Below are 12,713 nucleotides of genomic sequence, written 5' to 3'. Positions count from 1 at the left end.
TCCCTCAGCCTGGCCTGCACCCTCTTGCAATCCGGGACCCCTCAGGGGATGTCAGAGAGCTGATTTTGGCCTGATCCTGCAGGACAGGCCGAGGGACCCCACTGGTGCCCAAATTTATGCACCGGGCCTCTAGTATTATATAGAGCTTAGCCCAGCGGTTCTCAACCTGTGGGTCACATGGGCCGGACATGCCCTGGAGCCCTCCTGTGGCTCCTCCCTGGCTGGCCAACCTACCACGTCCCTCCGGCCCCAGTCGTGTACTGGTGGGGTCCCTCAGCCTGGCCTGCACCCTCTTGCAATCCGGGACCCCTCAGGGGATGTCAGAGAGCTGATTTTGGCCTGATCCTGCAGGACAGGCCGAGGGACCCCACTGGTGCCCAAATTTATGCACCGGGCCTCTAGTATTATATAGAGCTTAGCCCAGCGGTTCTCAACCTGTGGGTCACAATCTCTTTGGGGGTCGAACGACCCTTTCACAGGGGTTGCCTAAGACCATCGGAAAACACAATATATAATTACATATTGTTTTTGTGATTAATCACTATGCTTTAATTATGTTCAATTTGTAACAATGTACATAAATCCTGCATATCAGATATTTACATTATGATTCATAACAGTAGCAAAATTCAGTTATGAAGTAGCAACGAAAATAATTTTATGGTTGGGGGTCACCACAACATGAGGAACTGTATTAAAGGGTTGTGGCATTAGGAAGGTTGAGAACCACTGGCTTAGCCCTCTTAATGGTCTCTATAGTAAGGAGTAGACATGGTGATCCTAAAGTAGTGGATGACAAGTACTATATATGAGGCCAGATTGAAAAACCACACGTAAAGCCAGATTTTATACTATGTTGGAAAACGGTAATGTAGTTTGAAAATCCTTTGGTGTGCACAGTCATCCCTTCCACCATCAACACCAAAAGTTTACCAAGCTATGGCAAACAGGAAAGATGTGACTACTAATTCTCAACAGTTTCAGGAGCATTCATTTTTGCTTCTTTGAAATTGATATCTCTCTTAAGGAAGGAAAAATTAGTATCTAAAGTGAAAAAGTGTGAAGCTAAACAAGGAGATGAATCCACAGCCTATAAAGCAAAAGTACAGTATAATACTGTGAATGAAAGACTTCCAAAACAATATATGTTCATTTTTCACAATTAGGTTTTTAAAATTTTGTTATTAATTTTTCATGTTTTATTTTGTCCTTTTTAGTGTTTCTTATTTGTTGTTATTTTATCTTTTATGGTGAAATTGCCTTATAGCCAATTGGTTGTGCCTCGAAAATGTTTTCAGCATTTACAGTAAACATGCTTAGGTTGGGAGATACCAGACATGTGGAGGAGAAGGGCACACGGTGAGCAAATGATGCTTAGCCACACCCTATTCACAAAAAGATGCTGAATAAGGACAGTTGCTAGGCACCGAGGGACTAGATTGGTAAAGGAATGAACATCTGTTCTTTAACAGAATGGGTGGGAGAATGGTGACAGGGTAGAAGGTGTTGGTTGAGAAGTTTTACACCTGGCTTGAAGCCACTTAGCTCTATGGTGACCTGTGCTGACATCAACCAGAGATTTGGAGTGGAGATACCATGAAACCAGTGTCCGTGAAAGGAAAAGTGCTGGTAAGGATAACGTCATTTTTTTTGAAAGGAAAGCTATTTATTTGGGGGACATGTGCATCATGGTAGAAGTTAGGAGAGCATCATGGAAAAGCAGAGAGGATCAGTAAGAGTTAGCTATACATCACCGATGTCCAAGGAAGGGAGGTATGGCTGTGATTGTCATGTGGTTGGAAAGTGTGTTGACTGTGTTATTCTCAGTTAGTGTGGTGGCCTGGAAAAAGAAGTGGCCTCTATTAAAGAATATCGTAAATAATGACAAATCACCTGGAAGAATTGAGATGGAAGGTTGGAAGTGGATTAAGATCCTGGGCTTTGAAAGTAGACATGTGTATGTTCAAGTCTCAGGCCTGACACTTTTTAGCTGTGTGACTTCAGCTCTGTTCCCATGTCTTTAAAGTTTGGTGAATCTATTCCCTGAGGAGGTGGAGGGGAAATGGACAGATAAGGCAAGTAAAGCACTTAAAGAGTAAATTCTCAATTAGTATTTTCTATAGTGACAAGCAGCATTGCATTTTCCTGGTTAAACATGCAGGCTGTGGAATCAAACATCCCTGATATGATCTTAACTTAGCAATTTACAATCTGTGCGACTGTAGGAATAGTTATTCAAGCCCTTTAACCATTTGTGAACTCATCAATGAAGTCAGTAGAGTATGATATTTACTAAGATTATGAAAATGCATGTAAAGTATTTAGCACAGTCCCTGACATGGAACAGGTACTCAATATGTATTGAAGTATTAGCTTTTTAACCTTAATAATGAATAATAGTAATTATTAGTATGAGGCAGAATCAAGCATATTAATCTTTATTTAAATACTTTATATTTGATCAGTCTATAACTGGCATTAACTAAAATAAGTACTAAGGACTCATTTTTAAAAGCAAATATTTTGAATTGTCCTTTTGATTTTAGTTCATTGGAAATCCTGGGATTCAAAAATGTGGATTAAAAGTAATTTCTTCTATAGCACGTTTTCCTGATGCCTTAGAGGTGTTATCTCTGGAAGGTGCTATTGAATCGGTGCTGCAAACACTGAAGATGTATCCGGATGACCAAGGTTGGTACAATTTGAACGCAGAGTTTAGAGTAGATTTTTATAGGCCTTTAGCTGCTGGTGGGGTGTCTTTAAAGTTTTTTCTTTAGTTTTGAGATTTAAAACACTTAATATTGTTTATTTTTTCCCCTTTCTTCTAGAAATTCAGCGTCTGGGTTTAAGTCTTATAGGATGCTTGATTACAAAGAAGAATTTAATCCTAGGAATTGAGAATCCGCTGGCAAAAATTCTGGTTTCCAGTTTGCAACGATTTAAGGATATTACTGAATTACAGACTAAAGTATGTGCATTATCTTGAAGGGAATTTGATCTTGTGCAGATTTCTTTCAGAGAAGTTGGTATAATTCCCACTTAATGGAGATATTCTAGTTAATTGAAAACCATCTATCATTTTGTAATATTTTAATTATAGAAGGGACAGAGAATTGGATTAAATCTCAAAGATCCTATGTTTCTTCATTAAATCTCCAAGATCAGCTTGTTTATTTGCCGTTTGTCTTTTCCATGAAAGAGCAGAGAGTGTGCTGAAGAGATTCTAGGTAGCTGAGCTGCATTTGCTTAGAGTTTGTATAAATAGAAGCTATAATTATTCTGGTTTGTCATTCTCTGTGTTTTGTTGTGGGCTGCTTACCTGTAGTATTTTTGCTCCTCGAATTTTTTCCTTGCAGTGAAACAATATTAAATTTTTTTTCCATCAAGCAACATTTAAAATATGATATATAATCAATCACTGTTTTTATGAGGAATCCAAGATACTGCCTTAGGGTTAATTAAGGCAAGATTTAAGAAATACATTCTTTTGCCCTAAGCGGTTTGGCTCAGTGGATAATAGAGCATCAGCCTGTGGACTGAAGTGTCCCAGGTTCGGTTCCAGTCAAGGATATGTACCTTGGTTGCGGACACATCTCCAGTAGGGGGTGTGCAAGAGGCAGCTTACCGATGTTTCTCTCTCATCGATGTTTCTAACTCTCTATCCCTCCCCCTTCCTCTCTGTAAAAAAAAACAAAAAACAATAAAAACAAAAAACAATAAAAAATATATTAAAAAAGAAATACATTCTTTCAAGTCCCCCCCACCCCCTTCGAATGTTGGGAAAACAAATAGTTTCTTTAAGATTTCTGCCCTGGTTGTGGTTTTTAGTAATAGAGTTTGCAACTTTCATAAACCATGCTCAGCAAATAGTTTCACAAATGGAAGCATTGACCAGGAATAAAAATGTCTTGGCTCTAACCTTTGCAGGGACATTATTAGTAAATGAGATAATGGATATAAAGTTTTCAATTATGAAGTGCTGCTGAACACACAATATTCTTAGATTAAAAACAACAATGCGCTTTATAAATAGGCTCTTTATAATGTGCCTCTACTGAGACTGCTTAACGCCAAGGCAGAATTGGTTAAAAGTAATCCAAGGGGAAGGATATGGTTTTGTGCAGGTATGGGACTCTCAGTGACTCAGTGAGAAGTCATCTGGGCATAAATTCTAGGATCCCTATAGTAGAGGTTGCAAACTATTGACCTCATGCATTCAACCTGCCAACATACTTTATTTGGCTGGTTCAGTGTTTATGTGTTTTTAATTTGAACTAGGTGCCTTCTACACATTCATTCGCATTACCTACTTTGCCGCTGCATTTGAGTTTGCAGGGACCTCTGCTATAGAGGTGGGTGAACCATATGTCCCTAGACCTGCATAAATTAAGATTATGCCTCTTATCAAATATTAGGAATTATTTCTAGGAACTCAGCATCTTAAGTGCTCAAAATAATTATTTTAATATTTTGATGATCTTATTAATATATGAAATTGAAAGATGTTAAACATCAAAAAAGTTAAGCTGATCTTTGGTGAGTTTACTCACACTAAGTAATAGAAAAGACAAGAAAGTTCATTCTTTCCTTTAAATCTCGCCTGGGTGGAGAGCCCAGAACTCTTGGAAATACGTTTAGGTGGTTCTAAAAAGGAATGGCATGACTGATCAGTTCTTTATAAATAATTTGCTTCAAGGATGTAAACTTCAGAGTGCCTTGAGAGCTTCTCTCAAATACACTGAATGTGAATGAGATCCAAGGGCTCACATTTGTCTCTGAGGTTAAAATTTTAGAAGAAAGCGCAAAACGTTGGGGGAAATGCTGGGTTATCTATAAAACCCAATTGCAACCTCATAATAAAAACATAACTTTACTGGCCTATTTGGGTCTGCAACACTGCAGCCTGTGATGTTTCCATCCCAATGAATACCTGGCTTGCATCGTGTAGCAATAGCTTCAGCCAGGAATCTTTAAAAGCTAAATATTATTGAATTAGGAGTTTTTCCTGCTTTGCTAGACAATGGTTTGTTAGCATTTTATTTTCTGTGGGCCTGCTCTGTTTCTTAGTAATGAGAGAGCAAGGTGTATTTATAGGATTATTTCAAGGTTTGTAGCTTTAAAGTCCACACCCAACAAATATATCTACTTAGTTAAGCGAACAATTCAGGTTTTTAATATCAGATACATGCTTTTTATATTATTTATTTATTCATTCTTTTTTTGCTCATAATTGCTTCTGTTTCCATTATTATTTGTGATCATGCTTGCAGGGATTTCAGACAGTCTTGACCGTGCTGGAATGTTCAGAGTCTTTTTCCAAGCTGTTGGTGCATTATTCCTTTGACTTAGTAATATTCCATCAGATGTCCTCCAGTCTCATGGAACAGAAGGATCAACAGGTACCAAGTTTCTCCCCTGTGTGCTAACTGTCATGTATTTAGCCAACTCTAATCCTTATTTCCATTCTTTTTAGTTTCTAAGCCTTTGTTGCAAGTGCTTTGCAAAATTAGCCATGGATGATGAGTTAAAAGGTGTGATGCTAGAGAGAGCATGCGATCAGAATAACAGCATCATGGTTGAATGCTTGCTTCTGCTGGGAGCAGACGCCAATCGAGCAAAGGAGGGAACTTCTTTAATTTGTCAGGTAAACTTTCAAGGCGACACTTGTTTTATTCCGTTGACGCTGCCACTGTATAACTCTTACTTGCATCCCGTTATTCCTTACTACAGAATTGGCCAGTTTATTTCAAACTCCTTGTGATTTGTAACAGGAGTTTCGTTCGTGGAATTTCAGAGGTAATAGGGTCCTTAGGCATTGTTGTCGAATCCTTCATTTTACTTGTCTACCTACTTTGTTAGGCTGATTAGTAACTTTTCAGATGTTCTCCTCTGCATCTCTGTACACATCATTCAGCAGCCACATTCCCTCAACCCATGGCTTTATTTGGTACTGAACATTTTTCAACCATTTTGTCTTCCTTTTGTATTTCTTTGCCTAGAAAGTTCCCCCCTCAAGGTTATTGCATGTGGCCATGTAGGCTTGTACCGAACACCTCAGTGGCCTCGTTCACATCTCCTGCAATTGCTCCCCCACTGTTGTGTAGCACTGTGGTCCTGCCTTCCTTCTCTCCCTTCCCTCCTGCACTGAGCAGACACATCTCCCTAATTGTTATACTTTCCTTCAATTTCTAACGCAAATTCTCTTTCCTGGATAAAGCCCTCCTCACACTCCCCGACCTCCAGACAAAATAAATATTTACTTCTTCTGAAGTCCATGACAATTTATGTACACCTCTTGTATCTCTTGTGAGTTGTCTGAAAGTAGAAATGTGCAATGTCCAGTTCTCAGTATGATTCAATAAGTATTTAATAAAGTGCATTGCATGTTTTTTCAAGTTTGTGTGTGTGGTCTAAATTTTGGAGTCTCTGATAGCATTCAGGTAGTATCATGTATATTTTCTAGAAATGTAATAAACAATTCTACCAAAGCAATTATGTAATGATTTAATATATATTATTAGATGACCGGCAGAGTACTGTTTTCTAATAATTTATCTTTAAAGTCTTTATTTAATTTCTCACTTGCCTATGGATTCATATCAGTTTTTTCAACTGTGAGATTAAGTTAGTACTAATTAGCAATCTGCATAAAAGAAAACTAAACCTGTTACTCATTTTCATGCATAATTAATTTATGTATTAAACCAAATAATCAAATTTAGTCAAAAATTTAAAAGCTAGCAATATTAAAGAGTTGCTTCTCTACTTTAAAGGTAATTAAATCATTCCCCTCAATAACTTAATGTTTTTATTCTGAATCTCTTCTGATATGTGCAGATCAATGCATTAATGTTTTTGGGTATTCCAAGAACTTAGAAGAATCTTCCCCTTCATTTGTTTTTTTTCATTGGGAAACAACATACCTCAAAGCACCTGAGTGCAGGTACTCTACATTTTCCATCGGAAGTGCCTTGTACTTGTCTCTCAACTTAACCAACTCTTTCTATACAAAAAGCTTTTTATTTTTCTTCCCATGTTCTTTTAAACTTAATTGCTTATATATTATCTTTTATTTTTTAAAAAATCAGATCTTTAAGTGGATGAGTGTATTAACTTTAAAGAATTTGTCCTCATTGTCAAATTTTTTAGCCTATCAAATAATAAATTGTGATTAAATATGTGGGTAGATTGATTGACCATACCTTATTGTGTACTAGTGCAAAATAAGATAATCAAGGCTGTTTATTTATTTGGCAATACTGCATATTTAAGGACTAGTCAGAGCAATGGTGAGTGATTCTTATTAGGCTTTCTGAGGAGATTTTATGTTGTAACTAGAGGCCCAGTGCACGACATTCATGCACTGCGGGGGGCTAGGGGGTGGTCCCTCAGTCCGGCCTGCGCCCTCCTTAGTGCTTTTATGGAGGCGGGAGAGGCTCCAGTCACCACCACTGCATTTGCCAGCTGTGAACCTAGCTTGTGGCTGAGCAGCGCTCCCCCTGTGGGAGAGCACTGACCACCAGGAGGCAGCTCCTGTGTTGAGCGTTTGCCCCCTGGTAGTCAGTGTATGTTATAGTGACCACTCCTTCCACCATTCGGCTGATTTGCATACTAGCCTTTTATTATATAGGATGGGCATGATTGATAGAGAGGAATATGGAAGATTAATTCTGGGTATGAAAATGCATGCATAGAGACCTGAAGATATAACTCTTCAAATCATGGTGGGAAGAACAAGTATAATGAAGTCTGAATAAAAGTATACACGCTTTTGTGGTATTCATGACCACCTGGGCACTGCTCTGTGTTCTTTCCACAATTTACTCCTCATCACATCCTTAGGAGTGGGTCCCAGTTATCTCCATCATTTGGGCAGGAATTGAGGCACAGAGAGGTTAGGTGAGTTGCCTGATAACACTTCTCCTGGTAAGTAGTGCCTCCTGAGTGTCTGGTTTAAATTTTGTTTGTTTGTTTGTTTTGTTTAGAGTTTGACAGAAAAATTCTTTAATCAAAACAAGTTTACATGTTGACACTTAACGGCTTAACTAGAATAATCTGTACAAATTTTGATTGTACTAAAGACCAAACAGATGTAATAGCAAGAGTTCCTTCAAAACAGTGAAACTCCAATTACTGAAATAAATTAATAATTGATGATAAAAAAGTATCTATAGATGAAAACAATTATCCGAGAAGTCAAAACATACAATGCATGGCTCATGCAAACAGTGAAGTATTAAAAGCCCCTTTCCCATATTGATAGTTTCAAAGAACTACTAAGAACTACCAACTGACCTATCAAATTATCTTCGAAATGCCATCTGTTAAGTGATCCTTAAGTTCTGTGTATAAACCTTGGTTCACCCTGATTTAGTCCATATATGTGAATATGCAGGCTATCAAAAACCACTCTTTTGTCTTCTTGCCTCAGAGCAACAAATGTTCCCACTCTTTGCAATCCTATCATGTGAACCACACAGAAATAAAAATCCCCTCTGATATAGCCATGTTTTCACATAGGTTAGTTTTGTTATGTGGTATTTACTTTTATTTATTGCATAAGTATCATGGATTGTTCTCCAATTAAAAAGATACTACTTAGTGACTTATTTATTTAAAAATATATTTTATTGGTTTTTTACAGAGAGGAAGGGAGAGGGATAGAGAGCTAGAAACATTGATGAGAGAGAAACATCGATCAGCTATCTCCTTCACACTCCCCACTGGGGATGTGCCCGCAACCAAGGTACATGCCCTTGACTGGAATCGAACCTGGGACCCTTTAGTCCCCAGGCCGACACTGTATCCACTGAGCCAATCCGGTTAGGGTGTGACTTTGCTAATGAGAAAGGTGGTTGTGAGTGGGTGGGACAAGATCAACCAAAGAACTTGTATGCATAGTACCCATAATCCATGGACATAGTCAATAGGGTGGTGGAGGTTTGGGGTGGGGTTGGGGACAGGCTATAAGGGGGTCAATGGGAGAAAAAGGGAGACACACGTAATATTTTCAACAATAAAGATTTTTAAAAAAATTCAGAAATATCTCAAAAACTTAACTTTTACCCTGGCAAGTGTGGCTTAGTTGGTTGAGGGTTGTTCCACGCACCAAAAATGAACTTTCATCATTTAGTTTTCAGTTTCAGCTGCTATTGCCTGTATAGGATCTGAGGTGGCTGAACCCTAGAGCCAGGTTCATTCCCAAATACACCCACTCTGCTCTCTGCAGGAAAGGCATGCGGCTTCACTGAATTCCTAGCCACGGAACTAAATTACCCTCTAAAGTTAACATGGGTTTTGTTACACCCCATTTGTTTGTAGAACAGTTTGGATATCATATAAAAAGGCATAGAGACCACATATTGTTACAAAGCAGCAGGACAATGTAGCACAATGTAGGCCAGGGTGAGATAAACTTTAGGGAGAAGAAGGGAGGAATGATATTGAAGTAACATTTATCTATCATAAAAATGCGTAACTTCTACAAAACCCACCAACAGTGGAAAGACAGTCTGATAAATTCAAGGTTTGAAAAAACTATGCACAAAGCTCATGGTAGTTGGGAAAAGAGGGAAGGTTTATATAAGTAGTCGTTTTAAATATGTAACTTTTTTCTGTTATCAAGTACACGTGAGCATACACGCACTAATTGAGAATATTCTACAACCACTGTCTCAGAAGCAGTTCAGCATTTCCTAAATGGATTTCCCTCACATTTACTGGATAATGTAGCTGTTACTACTGCACAAGTACAAGTGAGCAGTGTTTCCTTTGAAACAAAGACCGCGGGATTTTGTCCCTCAAACAAGTTTGAAACATCAAAACCGATGCTTATAAAAATTTAAAATTTTCAACGGTGAATATTTCAAATTAAAACCATTACATACTTCTCAGATGTTTTTTATTTTCCAGGTGTGTCAACCTCCTTATGTAGCGTGGAGTCCTGCGGGGATATTTCTGTCTCTCTCTGCACTGGATGGCTGGTTCTTACCGCCCCCTCGGCTCTGCCTTCTTCGTTGCTGTCTCCATTATGTTGTGGTTGATTTCTGTCTTGAGCATCAGATCCTCGAGTCTTTGGGCCTGTTTGCTCCTTTTCGAGACTTTGTTTGGCCCTTTCTTCCCTGGATCTTTGGTTTTATTTCCTTCCTCGTGCTGTCTTTGTTTGGCAAGAGATTTATTCAGCATTCCTGTGATTACAGAATCTCCTTCACCAGCCAAAAACGTGTTCTTAAACTTGCTGTACAACATTGTAGACGTTTCCATGATAATACGACTCACTTTGAAGCGCCATCTTTTTTTTTCTCTAGTGTAATCACCTCTGTGTTTCTGAGCTTGTTGCATTGTGAGCTGGTAATGCAAGTGCATCCAAGGCCTCAATACATCTGTCCGCTGCTTTTATCTCTTGTCTACGCAGCAGATTCATGGTAGTCGTGTTCCTGGGTTGTCCATTCATTCTCAAATGCTTATTTCAAATATTTGGTTTGGATTGTTGACTGCATTAATTATAAATTAGAAGATGAGATAGAAGATTTCAAAAGATAACAAATTATACTTTTATAAACTGATCATATTATAAATTATCTTAATTATTATTTAAATATAAAACTGTATTTATGAGCAGTACCTTTTCCTCTCATGAAGTTGAAATTACTTTTACCAGAAACATCGATCAGCTGCCTCCTGCACATCCCCTACTGGGGATATGCCCACAACCCAGGTACATGCCCTTGACCGGAATCGAACCTAGGACCCCTGAGTCCGCAGGCCAATGCTCTGTCCACTGAGCCAAACCAGTTAGGGCTACACTTTCTTATATATCTCTCTCTTCATGGCACCATGTGCATAAAGTCAGTGTGGATTGTTTGGGACCCCCAAGGACAATATCCCTACAAAAATGTATTGAGCACCTTCTATGTGGAAAGCACAGTGCTAGATAATTAGTAAAAAATATAAAAGGGTTACCTGTTTCAAGATGTTTATTTTTTTCTAAGTGGATATTGTGAGAGGAGAGAGGATAAAACATAAATCATCTTAATACAAAGTGAGCAGTAAGTGCCATAACGTAGAGATAAAAGTTGGCTGGGCTGCAAGAGAAGGCATTTGTAATTGAGTTTTTTGGCCCTTCTCTCCCTCCCTCACTTCCTTTTACCCAAATTCCCTATGGGCCCTTAAAGAGGATTTTAGTAATTTTTCGAGTTAAATTACATATATTCTTAGGCATTGCACTAGGCTACAGAGGTACAAATTGAATTACAATAGCATTCATGCCTTTCATTCTAGTTATAAAACAGATGGGCCTGTCTGGTTCAGTGAGCTAAGCACTATGTGAAACAAAGTGAGATGGGAGCCTGGAGGAGGAAGGGAGTGTGTGGCCTGGGAGGTTGACAGCAAGGACTCACTGTGCAAGAGACTTTGAAGCTATTCCTTGAAGAACGAACCTCTTTTTGTTCATTTTGTTGGTGAAGAGCTTAGTTGAGACACTTAGGCAATAGAAATAGCATAAATGGAGATAATGGGATTTGAAAAATTGTAAGTGGTGTTTGGGGCAATATCCTGGAGCAGAGGGGTTTTAGAAGATTTTTAAATTGGACCGTACCTGGTCATATCCACAGTAGAAAGGTACTTTAGTGGCTCTAGGGAGAATATGTTGAAGGTGGGCGATGCTGGAGACTGCTGACCTAGTACCTTAAATCTTAGGGTCTTCTTTTCTTTTCTCTTCTTCTCTTTTCTTTTCTTTGTCCTTAATTTTGGGTAGTGAAAGGTGCACAGGCTTTGGAGCCGGAAGATTTGACTTTAACTCCAAATCTCTTATCAACTATCTGTAAGGATTTGGGCAAATCACACATGTTTTCTAAATATTAATCTATAAAATAGGTAATCATTTCTGTGGCATAGGGTTTTACTTTTTAATTTAATTTTATTTTTGTTTATTTTATTTTGTTCTTTATTGATTAAGGTATTACATATGTGTTATTGTAAGGATTATAGATCCTATCTGGACAGGATTCAGCACAGTATCTGATATATAATATTTCCACTATCTGTGACTTTGAACTTCTATTTGTCAAACACTCCATTCCATGCCTTAGAGAAGCTGTTCCTGAGCAGGGTCTGTGTGCTGTGCTTCAGGCAGTGTAGGCTGCTCTCTGCTTACAGTGGCCACTAGCCTTTGTAGCACTAGTGAGCTAACCCACCTAACACAGCTCTGAAAATGCAACACTCGAAGGAAGGTGGAAAGCTGAGAGACAAGATATATCCTTGTGTGATAATTCAGATTCTTGTCCATAGGAGTTCAGGAAAACCAGAAATGAGTGATGTCTGTCTTTTGCACAGGGCATTAGTGAACAGTATAATATTTATATTCTGTTACAAAGGAAGACGGGGCAGTAAGCATTTACTGTGTTGAAGCACTAGTATGTCAGATGTCTTCCAATGAAGAAACAGATGCCCGAAAAGTGTAAGCCTCACTTGCACTTGCGTAACTTCACGTTTATGAGCTTCCATATTATATTGCCTCTCTCATGCTAACTGACTTCCATGTGGCAGACTATTTGATTTATGCTACTCTGATAGGGATGGTGCTAATCTTATTTATTTTCCTAGTCTATTTCAAGAATGGGTTTTGCCTTATTTTATTTTGTTTCTATCTAAATTTAAGAGTGTAGAGAAAAATGACACCAGCATCAATGTCCCAGGCTCCCAAAGGGAAGAGG

The 12,713-nt window shown here is 38.5% G+C and overlaps 1 protein-coding gene across 1 annotated transcript in view; it reads left to right on the top strand.

The window, feature by feature from the left end:
- The window catches only part of LRRK2 (leucine-rich repeat kinase 2), a 122,851-nt gene that overhangs the window by 40,552 nt on the left and 69,586 nt on the right, over positions 1-12,713 (top strand). Inside the window, exons 15-18 of the mRNA XM_015566622.1 lie at positions 2,547-2,691; positions 2,829-2,968; positions 5,271-5,399; positions 5,474-5,644. Coding sequence (XP_015422108.1) covers positions 2,547-2,691; positions 2,829-2,968; positions 5,271-5,399; positions 5,474-5,644 — 585 coding nt within the window. The remainder of the gene's footprint in view (positions 1-2,546; positions 2,692-2,828; positions 2,969-5,270; positions 5,400-5,473; positions 5,645-12,713) is intronic.

Source organism: Myotis davidii, unplaced genomic scaffold (genome assembly GCF_000327345.1).
Source record: "Myotis davidii unplaced genomic scaffold, ASM32734v1 scaffold902, whole genome shotgun sequence".
In the NCBI taxonomy this organism is placed as follows: Eukaryota; Metazoa; Chordata; class Mammalia; order Chiroptera; family Vespertilionidae; genus Myotis; species Myotis davidii.
The sequence above is the reverse complement of the archived record's forward strand: the minus strand, read 5'-3'. Positions and strand labels throughout refer to the sequence as shown.